At 38.9% G+C, this 12,814-nt stretch overlaps 1 protein-coding gene across 4 annotated transcripts in view; it reads left to right on the top strand.

Annotated features, from left to right (window-relative positions):
- The window catches only part of LOC117411469 (potassium voltage-gated channel subfamily H member 1-like), a 122,018-nt gene that overhangs the window by 8,415 nt on the left and 100,789 nt on the right, over positions 1 to 12,814 (top strand). For all 4 annotated transcript variants that reach the window (XM_059025547.1, XM_059025546.1, XM_059025545.1 and 1 more), the window contains one exon: positions 2,959 to 3,351. In XM_059025547.1, the coding sequence (XP_058881530.1) occupies positions 2,959 to 3,351 (393 nt within the window). The remainder of the gene's footprint in view (positions 1 to 2,958; positions 3,352 to 12,814) is intronic.

The raw sequence follows: 12,814 nt of genomic DNA, 5'->3' as shown, positions 1-12,814 counted from the left end.
CATATTTCCTTCTGAATCCTTCTCACTGGCCCTTATACATAATCAATTAATTAACCATCGCCCTAGGTTGTGGTTTGTTTAATCTTTTCAGGAAAGTGTTCACAAAGAGACGCAGGTGTGGCCAGAAAGTTAGCAAAGTTAGCAGAGGGAAAAGACGGTTAGAGAGGCTTGTCAAGTCTGAAATATTAATTACTGAATGGGTTCACATCCCTCGAAACACCTTACAGTACCTTGTGGAGTCTGTGTCATGTTGTGTCAAGGCTGTGATCAGGGGAAATGGTGACCCAACCCAATATCTGGTACAAGTCCTAATAAAGTGGCCTGGTAGTGTATAACCATATTGCTTGTAGTGTGTTGATGTTTAGCTCTGAAGTAATTCATGTATTTGCTTTAAAAAAGAAATCTCTAGACTGCATGTATGACTGCTAAAACAATAAATTATGGACACTCACCCGGATGGGTACCAGAAGTAATTGTTCTTACTGATTAAAACAAGATGCTACCATCTGAGCCTTCCTCGTCATTTATCATTTTGAAACGATTCCAAGAACTAATTGAATGGTTTTCTATTCACTCTCTTTTAATTATAGAACAGTTTGGCTCGGTGCATGTCACCACTATTAAGTTGCTGAGGTAACACATTGACAATTGTTCTGAAATAATAATAAACATATGGAGCTGAACCTCAATCACAAGGCTTTTACTTTCTGAGTATTGGTTTTGGTCAGTCTTTTAGTGTTGTTGATTTAGTGCACTAAGCAATCCATTCTGGTGCCTTAATATCAACAATGAACCAGCAGCTTTAGGGACTGCCAAAAAGAAAAACGAGGCTTACACTGCCAGTCAAAACACCATACTGTCGTACTGCATAGCATCACACTGCTAGACAGGCTGCCCATTAAAAAAAAATATATATATATACAGACGTGCTCAAATTTGTTGGTACCCTTATAGCTCATTGAAATAATGCTTCATTCCTCCTGAAAAGTGATGAAATTAAAAGCTATTTTATCATGTATACTTGCATGCCTTTGGTATGTCATAGAATAAAGCAAAGAAGTTGTGAAAAGAGGTGAATTATTGCTTATTCTACAAAGACATTCTAAAATGGCCTGGACACATTTGTTGGTACCCCTTAGAAAAGATAATAAATAATTGGATTATAGAGATATTTCAAACTAATTAGTTTCTTTAATTAGTATCACACATGTCTCCAATCTTGTAATCAGTCATTCAGCCTATTTAAATGGAGAAAAGTAGTCACTGTGCTGTTTGGTATCATTGTGTGCACCACACTGAACATGGACCAGAGAAAGCAAAGGAGAGAGTTGTCTGAGGAGATCAGAAAGAAAATAATAGACGAGCATGGTAAAGGTAAAGGCTACAAGACCATCTCCAAGCAGCTTGATGTTCCTGTGACAACAGTTGCAAATATTATTAAGAAGTTTTAAGGTCCATGGAACTGTAGCCAACCTCCTTGGGCACAGCCGCAAGAGGAAAATCGACCCCAGAGTGAACAGAAGGATAGTGTGAATGGTAGAAAAAGAACCAAGGATAACTGCCAAAGAGATACAAGCTGAACTCCAAGGTGAAGGTACGTCAGTTTCTGATCGCACCATCCGTGGGCTCCATGGAAGAAGACCCAGGAGGACTCCACTTTTGAAAGAAAAACATAAAAAAGCCAGACTGGAATTTGCTAAAATGCATATTGACAAGCCACAATCCTTCTGGGAGAATGTCCTTTGGACAGATGAGTCAAAACTGGAGCTTTTTGGCAATTCACATCAGCTCTATGTTCACAGACGAAAAAATGAAGCTTTCAAAGAAAAGAACACCATACCTACAGTCTAACATGGAGGAGGCTCGGTTATGTTTTGGGGCTGCTTTGCTGCGCCTGGCACAGGGTGCCTTGAATCTGTGCAGGGCACAATGAAATATCAAGACTATCAAGGCATTCTGGAGCGAAACGTACTGCCCAGTGTCAGAAAGCTCTGTCTCAGTCGCAGGTCATGGGTCCTCCAACAGGATAATGACCCAAAACACACAGCTAAAAGCACCCAAGAATGGATAAGAACAAAACATTGGACTATTCTGAAGTGGCCTTCTATGAGTCCTGATCTGAATCCTATCGAACATCTATGGAAAGAGCTGAAACTTGCAGTCTGGAGAAGGCACCCATCAAACCTGAGACAGCTGGAGCAGTTTGCTCAGGAAGAGTGGGCCAGACTACCTGTTAACAGGTGCAGAAGTCTCATTGAGAGCTACAGAAAACGTTTGATTGCAGTGATTGCCTCTAAAGGTTGTGCAACAAAATATTAGGTTAGTGGTCCCATCATTTTTGTCCATGCCATTTTCATTTGTTTTCTTATTTACAATATTATGTTGAATAAAAAATCTAAAGCAAAGTCTATTAAATATGGAATAAACAATGGCGGATGCCAATTACTTTTGTCAGTTTCAAGTTATTTCAGAGAAAATTGTGCATTCTTCGTTTTTTGTGGAGGGGTACCAACAAATTTGAGCACGTCTGTATATATATATATATATATATATATATATATATATATATATATATATATATATATATATAGTGCTAAGTTTCTGGGGTGGCTATGCTGAATAAGCCATTCAATAATATGTAATTGGCGGCAATTGGGGGGCCTGTGGTTGATTCATGATTAGCGTAACCTTATGACTCCCAAGTTCTCCAGGACAGTTTGACAGTACTTATATCTCTTAAATTGACAGGTCTAAAAAAGGTTACCTGAATGTGTTGTGAATGACAACATGATGGGCATGGAGACAGCACTGCTCTACCCTAGCATTGCTGCTGTCCATGTTGCTCTGTAGATAATTTTGTTCAATCCAGCACCTTTAATAAGCACGACAATTCATATATTGCTAAAAAATATAAATGTTTGCTCTTAATATAATTTGTTTCTTTACAATCTTTCTCAGGTGTTGCAACTTGGCTCTGAGATTCTTCCACAGTACAAGCAAGAAACACCAAAGACTCCCCCTCATATCATTCTTCATTACTGCGCCTTTAAGACCACCTGGGACTGGGTCATCCTTATTTTAACCTTCTACACTGCTATCATGGTCCCTTACAACGTTTCTTTTAAAACCAAGCAGAACAATGTCACGTGGCTGGTTGTCGACAGCATTGTGGATGTAATATTCCTGGTGGACATCGTGCTCAATTTCCACACCACATTTGTCGGACCAGCAGGGGAGGTTATTTCAGACCCAAAGCTTATCCGCATGAATTACCTGAAGACGTGGTTTGTGATAGACCTGCTTTCCTGCTTGCCCTACGATGTCATCAACGCCTTTGAAAACGTGGACGAGGTTAGTACCGGAACCAGACATCCTGTTCTGGTAAAATCTGTTGGCTTGCCATGTACAGAAACAGGGGGCTGAGGTTTAGAATTGATATGTTTTTGATAATTGGGCTCGATCCCCCTTCATGTCTAGTCTAGCTGCCTCCGTCTCTGGAAGTCTGTCTACACTCCTAGTGTTGGACCTGACTGTAAGCCATTCTCACTAATTTGTCATTTTCAAGCCTTCGGTGTAGGCCAGCGGGGAGTTCTGCCAGAGAGGGAAGGGGCGGGCTAACTCTAAATTGCTGCTTTGCCTTCAGGGAGCCAGCCGAAGAGGGATTCACATCTTGTTAAATCAGGCTGTACACAAGCAGAGCAGTTATTGTCCAACACTGGCTCAGTGTAACGCAATTCTCTTCACCTTGGAATAGCGAACTCCTTTTTTTGTTGTCAGTGTTGCTATCATGTTATTGCTTGTAAAAACAATCTCAATACACAGCAGAAAGGGATTACTGTATAGCATTTTGCTATCAATCCAGTTCTGGAATCCAACATACAGTAGTGAGCTATAGTTCAGGATGCTGGTTAATGGAAAAAATTGGGAACAAAAATAATAGTAGCAAATGTTTAACTTTTAAAAAGTGTTATTTTTGATTGAAAATCACTAGAAGCGTTATTTAATAAATCCCCCGACAGATGCTGCAGGTAATTCTTATTTAAATATATAGTGTCTTTCTTCAATCACCTGTGGCAGTGATGAAGGGGAGTTACAACCCAGCAGTATTGACGATAATTTGTTAAAAAGAGCAACTCGGTAAGAATTACTTGATAACTTGCCCATTCAATACAGTTCCCATGTTATTAAATCCAAGGTTGCATGCTGCCATATTTTCATTTAAAATCAATTTGTGTTTGGTAGAATAAGGCTTGAAATGTGCAGGTGTCACACATCATTCCTCTGAGCACATCATACCCTGGTAAGGCTGCAGTAGCACATGACTGAGAAATTTACGATCGTTTCGTAACAGACCAGTTGCTCATGGATCTAAAACGGATTGTTGTCTGAAAGCTGTTTCTGTGTAGCGCATATAATAGGGCATGTTTGCAAAGCCTTTTTGGTAAATGAAGTGTTACAGATTAGAACCCAAATCACTTATATAATTAAGGTTTCTACTATGAGTTAATTATGACAGTAAGACAAGACTTGGCATGGCATTTAAAGGCTAAAATGCTGCATACGGTATGTCACTGAATGTGTAAGGAATGTAATTACTTATAAACACTTGACCATCTGTGGCATTTTCATCTGCATTTAAATACCAGTGTCAAAATTTAAAAAAACATTCCCATGAAATGTGTCTCATTATCTAATACGGTAGACCTGATAAAAGCATTGTGTAGGTCTATAGACATATATCAAGGCACTAGAATTCAAAACTAGGGAGATTACGCTAGGGTACATTAGGTGTGCATGCACCTGTAAACCGGCATTTAGAGGTGGTGCCTGTAGCTGTGATCACTGATCGCTAACCACTGAGCACCTCCAAGACAATCAGAATGAGTGGTTCACTTTTGTGGGGTTTGCTGAAACAAGTGACCAACAGAGATAGAAGGATTTGATTAACCAAGTCATGATGCACCATAAAGCATTTCACGTGCATCACACAAGAACAGGCAATCTGTGTCGGGTATCTATTTATACCATGTGTTGGCTTCACCGAGTTCCATGGAAACAGCCTCCCATCAGAAACCCAGTTTCTTCAGAGATATGGCGAGCAATTTAGGGGAAGTTATCCATATTTTTATAGAGGCATTCTCAGTCTTATGGGGGTCAGGTGATGTCCCTCCTTGCAATGATAAATGAAGGGAATCCTCCGGGATGAGTGATTATTCAACCTCCCTGTTATCTGGGTCTAAGGCCTGACCTGAATAAAGGCTAATACTGGAACATGCTTTCTAAGGAAGGCTTACTGTATTGACCAAAGGTGAGTGAGCTGACTTCACGAAAACCTCAGATCAAACTGTGGTCAGCCACCAAGTCTCCTTATTGAATCCTTCAGTTAATTTACTAGGGTCCATTAAAACAAATATCAGCAGTCACATTAAGTGAGAATGGACTGTCAAGTCACAGTGAGCTGTATATTAACTAACAGTGCACATACTACCTTACACCAAGAGACAGATTATTTGCCATGCTTGTCAAGAACAATTCAACATGATTAGCGGTGACCCGTAGACTATTAAAGGTATTTTCAATTATTCTATTTTTTATGTCACACTTGACAGGTAAAAGATGCTCTTTTAACTGTTTCCTTTGATATTACCAATTGGAGACACACAGAGAGTATAACCTTAGAAATTAGGCATTGACTCTTCAGCATTGACTTATTTGTGAATAATGGTAATTTACAAAGAAAGGTTTCTACAGTTAAAATATAAATAAAATTTGTGTCAACATTGTACAGACAAAAAATTGGGAAAAACTGAATTGTTTTCTTGGGCAGAAATTTGCCAGATAAAACTAGCAGACACAATCTAGGTACATTTAAGAATAGTTAAGTTGATGTTATATTGATTTTCTCCTGATGTAAAAACAAAAAAAAAATGACAATTGGGCCTAGAATGAAATGATCAGGTAAGGCAGTGGTTTTTAACCTTTTTTAAAACTGTATCCCTTCTGTCTGGCGCTCAAGTACCCCTTTACAATTTTCACTCAACTGAATGGTACTACAGTTGCAATAAAAGGCAGAATAAGCTGATTAACAAATGTATTTGTTCTTGTTTTATTTTAAATATCATTTATGTCACAACAGTTTGTGACTGACAGACTGCTGGTTTAGGACAGAATACCAAACAGTCTCTAGATGCACAGAATCCAAAGACAGTATTTGGGAATCTCTTTGGAAACACACGTATTCGCTTTCTATTCGGCAAAGTTATAATATAATCCCAAATAGTATCACGTTACCATTTACTTCGCATCTTAGCACAATTATGTGTGCCATTTAAAATGTTTACAATATCAAAAACATTAACCTCAAGATAAAACTATAATAACTCAGGGTTCTCCCCAGGAATTCTGTACACCCCGGCGGCAGAATCTTGTAGCCGGGAGCACTTTTAACGGAAAAATAAACTTAAATATATAATATGACAAATAATTTGAATAACGTGTTGTCTTTCGTTGACTATATCTGTTTTTTTATGTTCTGCATTTTCTTTTTCATTACTGTTTTTTATTATGGTAAATTACCGTGATTATTTAGGCACTCTACGATTTGACTGGGGAAAGATAACATAGGGTTATCGGAGTTCACAAAAATAAAAAAAACAGTAACTTTTTCACTTCCTTTTTAGCTTAATTATAGAGCTTATTGCTTCATTTAAATTATTTTCTTGAAGTTTTCAGCTCATTTTGTTAATGCACGTCTACTTTTTGTTTTTTGCTATTCTACATTTTTTTTAATGCAACTGTTCATTTTAACAATTTTTTTACACAACAGTACTCACACACGTTTGGTCACCTTCATAACTGTTGCATGAAACCGCAGTGTAATGATCCAGCACCTCTGCACTTAAGCATTTGTATGTCAGCTGACAACAGCTGATATCCCCATCGTGCCTTTCTTCTTAAAGCCTCTATAAATGAAGCCCCAATATCTCTCACAAGTTGGCGCAAGTATAGTATTAGGCGGTGGATTGAGCCGATCGCCGGCTTATTTTGACCCCCTGCATTCATTGTCACAATTTTTGCTTTGAAAATATCATTTTTAACGTTTTAGCCTCTCGAAGTGCTTAACACAGAACACTCGCCCCTTCAACTCTCTGATTGGTTAAATGTTGTGTCAAGACGTAACACAGCTGTCATGTGGTTCCAAGATTTTTTTTTTCACCCAGCAACGTGCTACTGATCTAGGCCGGACCAAATCAAACCACTATCGGTCTTGAGTGTTTATGCGATAATATTGCTAGTTTCCAAAACCAAAACTAGCCATGTGAAGGGGTGAAAACAAGGCGGTAACATGCGAAAAGGAAGGCGAAGACAGCCAGGCCCGAAAAAAACCCAAATAAAAGTCTGTGTTGTACTACTGTTTCATTTGAATATCAGTGAATGAATGCTATTTCAATCAAATACGACTAGTAGTAATAATAATAATAATGAAAAAAAAAAGTTGATAGCAGATTTTTTTAAACTGGCAGAGTTGGGTAGTCGTGTATTATTATTATTATTATTATTATTATTATTATTATTATTATTATTATTATTATTATTATTATTTATTTCTTAGCAGACGCCCTTATCCAGGGCGACTTACAATCGTAAGCAAATACATTTCAAGTGTTACAATACAAGTAATACAATAAGAGCAAGAAATAAAATAACTTTTGTTCAAGCAAAGTACAAGTGTGACAAACCACAAATATTATTATTATTATTATTATTATTATTATTATTATTTATTTCTTAGCAGACGCCCTTATCCAGGGCGACTTACAATCGTAAGCAAATACATTTCAAGTGTTACAATACAAGTAATACAATAAGAGCAAGAAATAAAATAACTTTTGTTCAAGCAAAGTACAAGTGTGACAAACCACAATTCAATAATACAGCAGATAATAGTGATAGTTACATCAGGATATGATTAAATAGTGATAGTTACATCAGGATGTGATTAAATACAAAGTACTACAGGTTAAACACTTGGCAGATTACAGTATTCTGAAGTACAGGATTAAATGCAGTGAAATAGGGGGCAGATAAGAGCAAAATAAAGCACATTTACATGAAGGGTGATAGTGTCCCAGGATACAAACAGAGGAGTTCTACAGGTGCTGTTTGAAGAGGTGAGTCTTAAGGAGGCGCCGGAATGTGGTCAGGGACTGGGCAGTCCTGACATCTGTAGGAAGGTCATTCCACCACTGCGGAGCAAGGGTGGAGAAGGAGCGGGCTCTGGAGGCAGGGGAGCATAGCGGAGGTAGAGCTAGTCTTCTAGTGCAGGCGGAGCGGAGAGGTCGAGTGGGGGTGTAGGGAGAGATGAGGGTCTGGAGGTAGCTGGGTGCAGTCTGGTCAAGGCATCTGTAGGCTAGTACAAGAGTCTTGAACTGGATGCGAGCGGTGATCGGGAGCCAGTGGAGCGAGCGGAGTAGTGGAGTAGCGTGGGCGAAGCGAGGCAGAGAGAACACCAGGCGGGCAGCAGTGTTCTGGGTGAGCTGGAGCGGACGGGTGGCGGATGCAGGGAGGCCAGCCAGGAGGGAGTTGCAGTAGTCTAGACGGGAGAGTACCAGGGCCTGGACCAGGAGCTGGGTAGCATAGTTGGTGAGGAAGGGTCGGATTCTTCGGATGTTGCTCAGGAAGAATCGGCAAGTGCGTACCAGAGTGGAGATGTGCTGGGAATAAGAGAGACAGGGGTCCAGGGTGACTCCAAGGTTCTTAGCTGAGGAAAAGGGAGAGAGTGTGGTAGATTCCAGAGGAACAGAGATAGAGAGATCAGAGGAGGGGGAGGAGGAGGGAAAGAAAAGGAGGTCAGATTTAGAGAGGTTGAGTTTGAGGTGATGCGAGTGCATCCAGGAGGAAATAGCAGACAGACAGGTAGAGATACGGGAGGAGATGGTGGAGTCAGAGGTAGGGAAGGAGAGAAAAATCTGAGCATCATCAGCATAGAAATGGTATGAGAAACCATAGGATGCGATGAGGGGGCCCAGGGAGCGGGTGTAGAGAGAACAGGAGAGGACCCAAGACTGACCCTTGGGGGACTCCAGTTAAGAGAGGGTGAGGTGTGGAGGTTGCTCCACGCCAGGTTACCTGGTAAGTGCGGTTGGAGAGGTAGGAGGAGAACCAGGCCAGAGCAGTGCCAGAGATCCCCAGGTCAGCAAGAGATGAAGAGATGTCAAAGGCAGCAGAGAGGTCGAGGAGAATTAGGACAGAGGAGAGAGAGGCAGCTCGGGCACACTTAAGTGAGTTGGTGACAGACAGGAGGGCGGTTTCAGTGGAGTGAGCAGAGCGGAAGCCAGATTGGAGAGGGTCAAGCAGAGAGTGGTTGGACAGGAAAGCAGCGAGCTGGCGGTGTACAGTCCGCTCAAGGGTTTTGGAGAGGAAGGGTAGGAGGGAGACAGGACGGTAGCTGTGGAGGGAGGTGGGGTCGAGGGTAGTTTTTTTGAGGAGGGGAGTGATAGAGGCTTTTTTGAATTATTATTATTATTATTTTCTGTCGAAAACCCAAAGCAAATTTAAAAACTTCATTTTGATGCTTCTGAGATGACCTTTATAGGTATTACGTAATTTTGTTATCTACACGGATTTATACGTTTCGAGGGGACCGCTTGGCATGCTGACACGGTATAGCCAAAATGTGCTCCCGTGTACTGGAACGGTGGACTTGTTCTGACATGCCGAGAATTTGGGCTTCATGTTTCTGTGTAGGCCAACATGTTAAAGTACATTATGAGAGTAACCATGTTTAAAACTAAAAGTTAATATCTTTAAAGTGGTTAAAGTATTCATATGTTCTTTATTAGTATTCTAGTTTGTTTACATTTGGTAGCGTTGAGTTTGATCGAAGTTCGAAGCACTGTACCTTTTAAGAAATTAATAATTTGAACAGAGGTAGTGAGGTCACAGATGATGTGTGAATATGTCCATGAATTTATAAAAAGTGTACTGTCTGAAGTTGTAGCTTACTACAAAGATAAGAAATAAAAGATAATATATCTAAAAAGCTTTACCATCACTGAAAGAGACACTGCTTCAAGCAAACCTCTCTGTGAGTAGAAAAGAGTTTATTGTTTGTATGTATTAAAGAAATAATACGTATTGCTTTATTAAACATTTAACTCGAACTGTGGCACAAAAAAAAGTAGGCTAAAGAAGTCTTGTGCGTGTTTTGTTTAAGCATGCAACAAACACAACAGCAATAATACATATACTAATATTTGATACTGTAAATTATTCATTTTAAATTATTCAGTGTTGTGTGCAAGTGTTCGATATATGAGGTCAGTGGGGCGTCTTGAGGCATGTGCTGTTTTTTGGTTTTTTTTTTTTCAAATATCAGGATGCTTAGTGTTATTTTTTTTACTATTTGCTTAATATGCGATAGCTTTCGACAAGTTCGAAGTTAACTATAAAATCCGGTAATTTATAGCTGGAATTGAGAAGATTTGGTCGGGCGATAGCAAACCACTCCCCCTTCTCAACCCACTTGTAGTCAACAAGTGATAGCTGTTTTTTGAAGGGCAAAAAATGCTTGTTTTGGTTCCGCGAGATTTCGCTTGGAATATTTCTTGTGTTTTGTTACCGCGAATGCTTTCGCGTCCTCGTTCGCAAAGTGCTAACTTTGATTTGGTCTGGCCCCTAGTCTGCTAGAAGCACAATCAATCCTTATTGTTAAAGGCACAGGAGCATCTACGGGCAGATCTTTTCTTTTCTGCCGGGCTCCCTGATAACTAAATGATAACATTTTTATCAAAGCCAACATAAAAATTATCCAAAGGGATTCGGTATAACTTTTTGTCGCTTTGCACTTTCTGAAAACTCTTGTGTTTTCTTCCTTTTTTTTCTTTTGCAAGTAAGAAATGTATCCATTTTTGCTATTACTGTTACTAAAATGCATCTGTGCCTAATAAATAAAATAGAATGTCAAAGTATGAGTATTGTGTCTATAGTCTTATGTTTAAACTGCAAAGTTCATGCAGCACAGAGCACTCTCCATAGGCAGAATCGCCAGAAACCCACCCTAATATCAGTGGAAATCCACTCAATCAAAGTCAAACGCTCGTACAGCTGGATGATTATTTTGAAACTATACTCTACTAACCTTTGAGCTGCTAAACAAAAATGAAATATTTATGCACAGTGGTTTAGAGGTAATATATAATACCATTAAAACAATCAATTCAAGATCATTATTTTCTTTTATTTTTATTTTTATTTTTATTTTTCATTTCTAAGGCATACCGCATACCCCCTATAACCCTGAGAAGTACCCCTGGGGTACGCGTACCCCGGTTGAAAACCCCTGGGATAAAGGGAGTATTCCATCAACATTTTTTAATAAAATGTCTCAGAAAATTTGCTACATTATCCACCATGGACATAATTTTGAAGGATTTAATTTCAGCATTCCGTTTTATTAAATCTTTTGAATCCTTTTTCCTGTTTTTTTTTCTTATTATTCAAATTTAGCTGATGGATTTTTCATGTTTGATTGCTTATTGGTTTTAGTTTTAATTTTCATTATTGTTTTCTAATTTTTTCTTTTGACTTTTATTTGATCATTGTTACTGTTTTATGTTTCCTTTTGATTTCTGTTTTGTTTGCATGGCTTCTCCTCCATCTGTTTACCTTTCGGACTTGGAAGAACTGGAACCATCGAGCTGTCACTCAAGTAGGCCTCACAGTTTTAATTTTAAAAAATCTAGAGTTTAGCTGTCAAAAGCTCAGATGTGAATCTTGATTTGCATTTGCTGTTCTAAGACAAAAAAATTATAGAAAGTATATTTATCACCAATTCAGTAAATACGAACTGGATACACAGACACTAATTAATTTAACAATCCAATGGTCCATTTTCACTAAAGGTATGCCAGAAAAAATTGCCTGTCATTGTAACATACAGTAAGCGTTACAGTAAGACACAGGATTATTCTGAAATTACCCAAAGGGACACTTTAATTTCCCTAATATTTAATATCTTACCTGTTTAATATCTTATAATGTGAGTTATGGATGATTGCCTATTATTGTTGTTTTTGCTTAGCTCATCATTTGCCATGCGTACAAACTACTCCTGCAAAAAAATTCTTCTGAAAAAACAAGGCAGATTGTGGAAAAACATTCAGGTGGTGAAGCATTCAGAGTTGCATAGGCTTCAGTGCACATATCTTAATCAGTGGGTTTCAGTGCACCGTGAAAAAAGAACATGCTTTCCCTTCCCCACAATCTTTTGAGAAGCAATTTTTGATGGAATAGTCAGTAAACATGGCAAATAGTGGTCTAACAGCAATGGAGAATCATTGAGTACACACATACAGTACTAGAAGGAAACAGGTAAGACATTTTATTCTGAAAATATAGGTGCTCACTAATCTCAGACTGTTCTATTATATTCAGTAAACAATACTGCTTTCAAGGTTTTGTTGTTAAATGCATTGGTGAGTGATGTGTTTTTCTTTGTTTACTGATTTTCAAACAAGACAGTATGTATTGTCGGTGTATTTTTTTTTCTTTGGTGCTTGTCCACTTGTATTGCTAAATCTTACATTAAGTTGTGGTTCCTCCCTCCAGCTATGCTGACACACATCCCTGTTACTGTAATGTGCATATCCTTGTTCCTGTCGTCATTTTGGGTACAGTCTACAGAATAAGTTCTACAGGAGTCGAAGAGAACGTGGACTGAATATGGTTAGCTTATCTGTGGCAGACTCGCACCACTCAATTAACTAAACTGGTTAGATTTTTAAGACTGTATCAATGGCCTTAAGTGATCCCT

This window comes from Acipenser ruthenus, chromosome 6 (assembly GCF_902713425.1).
Source record: "Acipenser ruthenus chromosome 6, fAciRut3.2 maternal haplotype, whole genome shotgun sequence".
Lineage (NCBI taxonomy): Eukaryota > Metazoa > Chordata > Actinopteri > Acipenseriformes > Acipenseridae > Acipenser > Acipenser ruthenus.
Note: the sequence above shows the minus strand (reverse complement) of the source record. Positions and strands in the feature narration are given on the sequence as shown.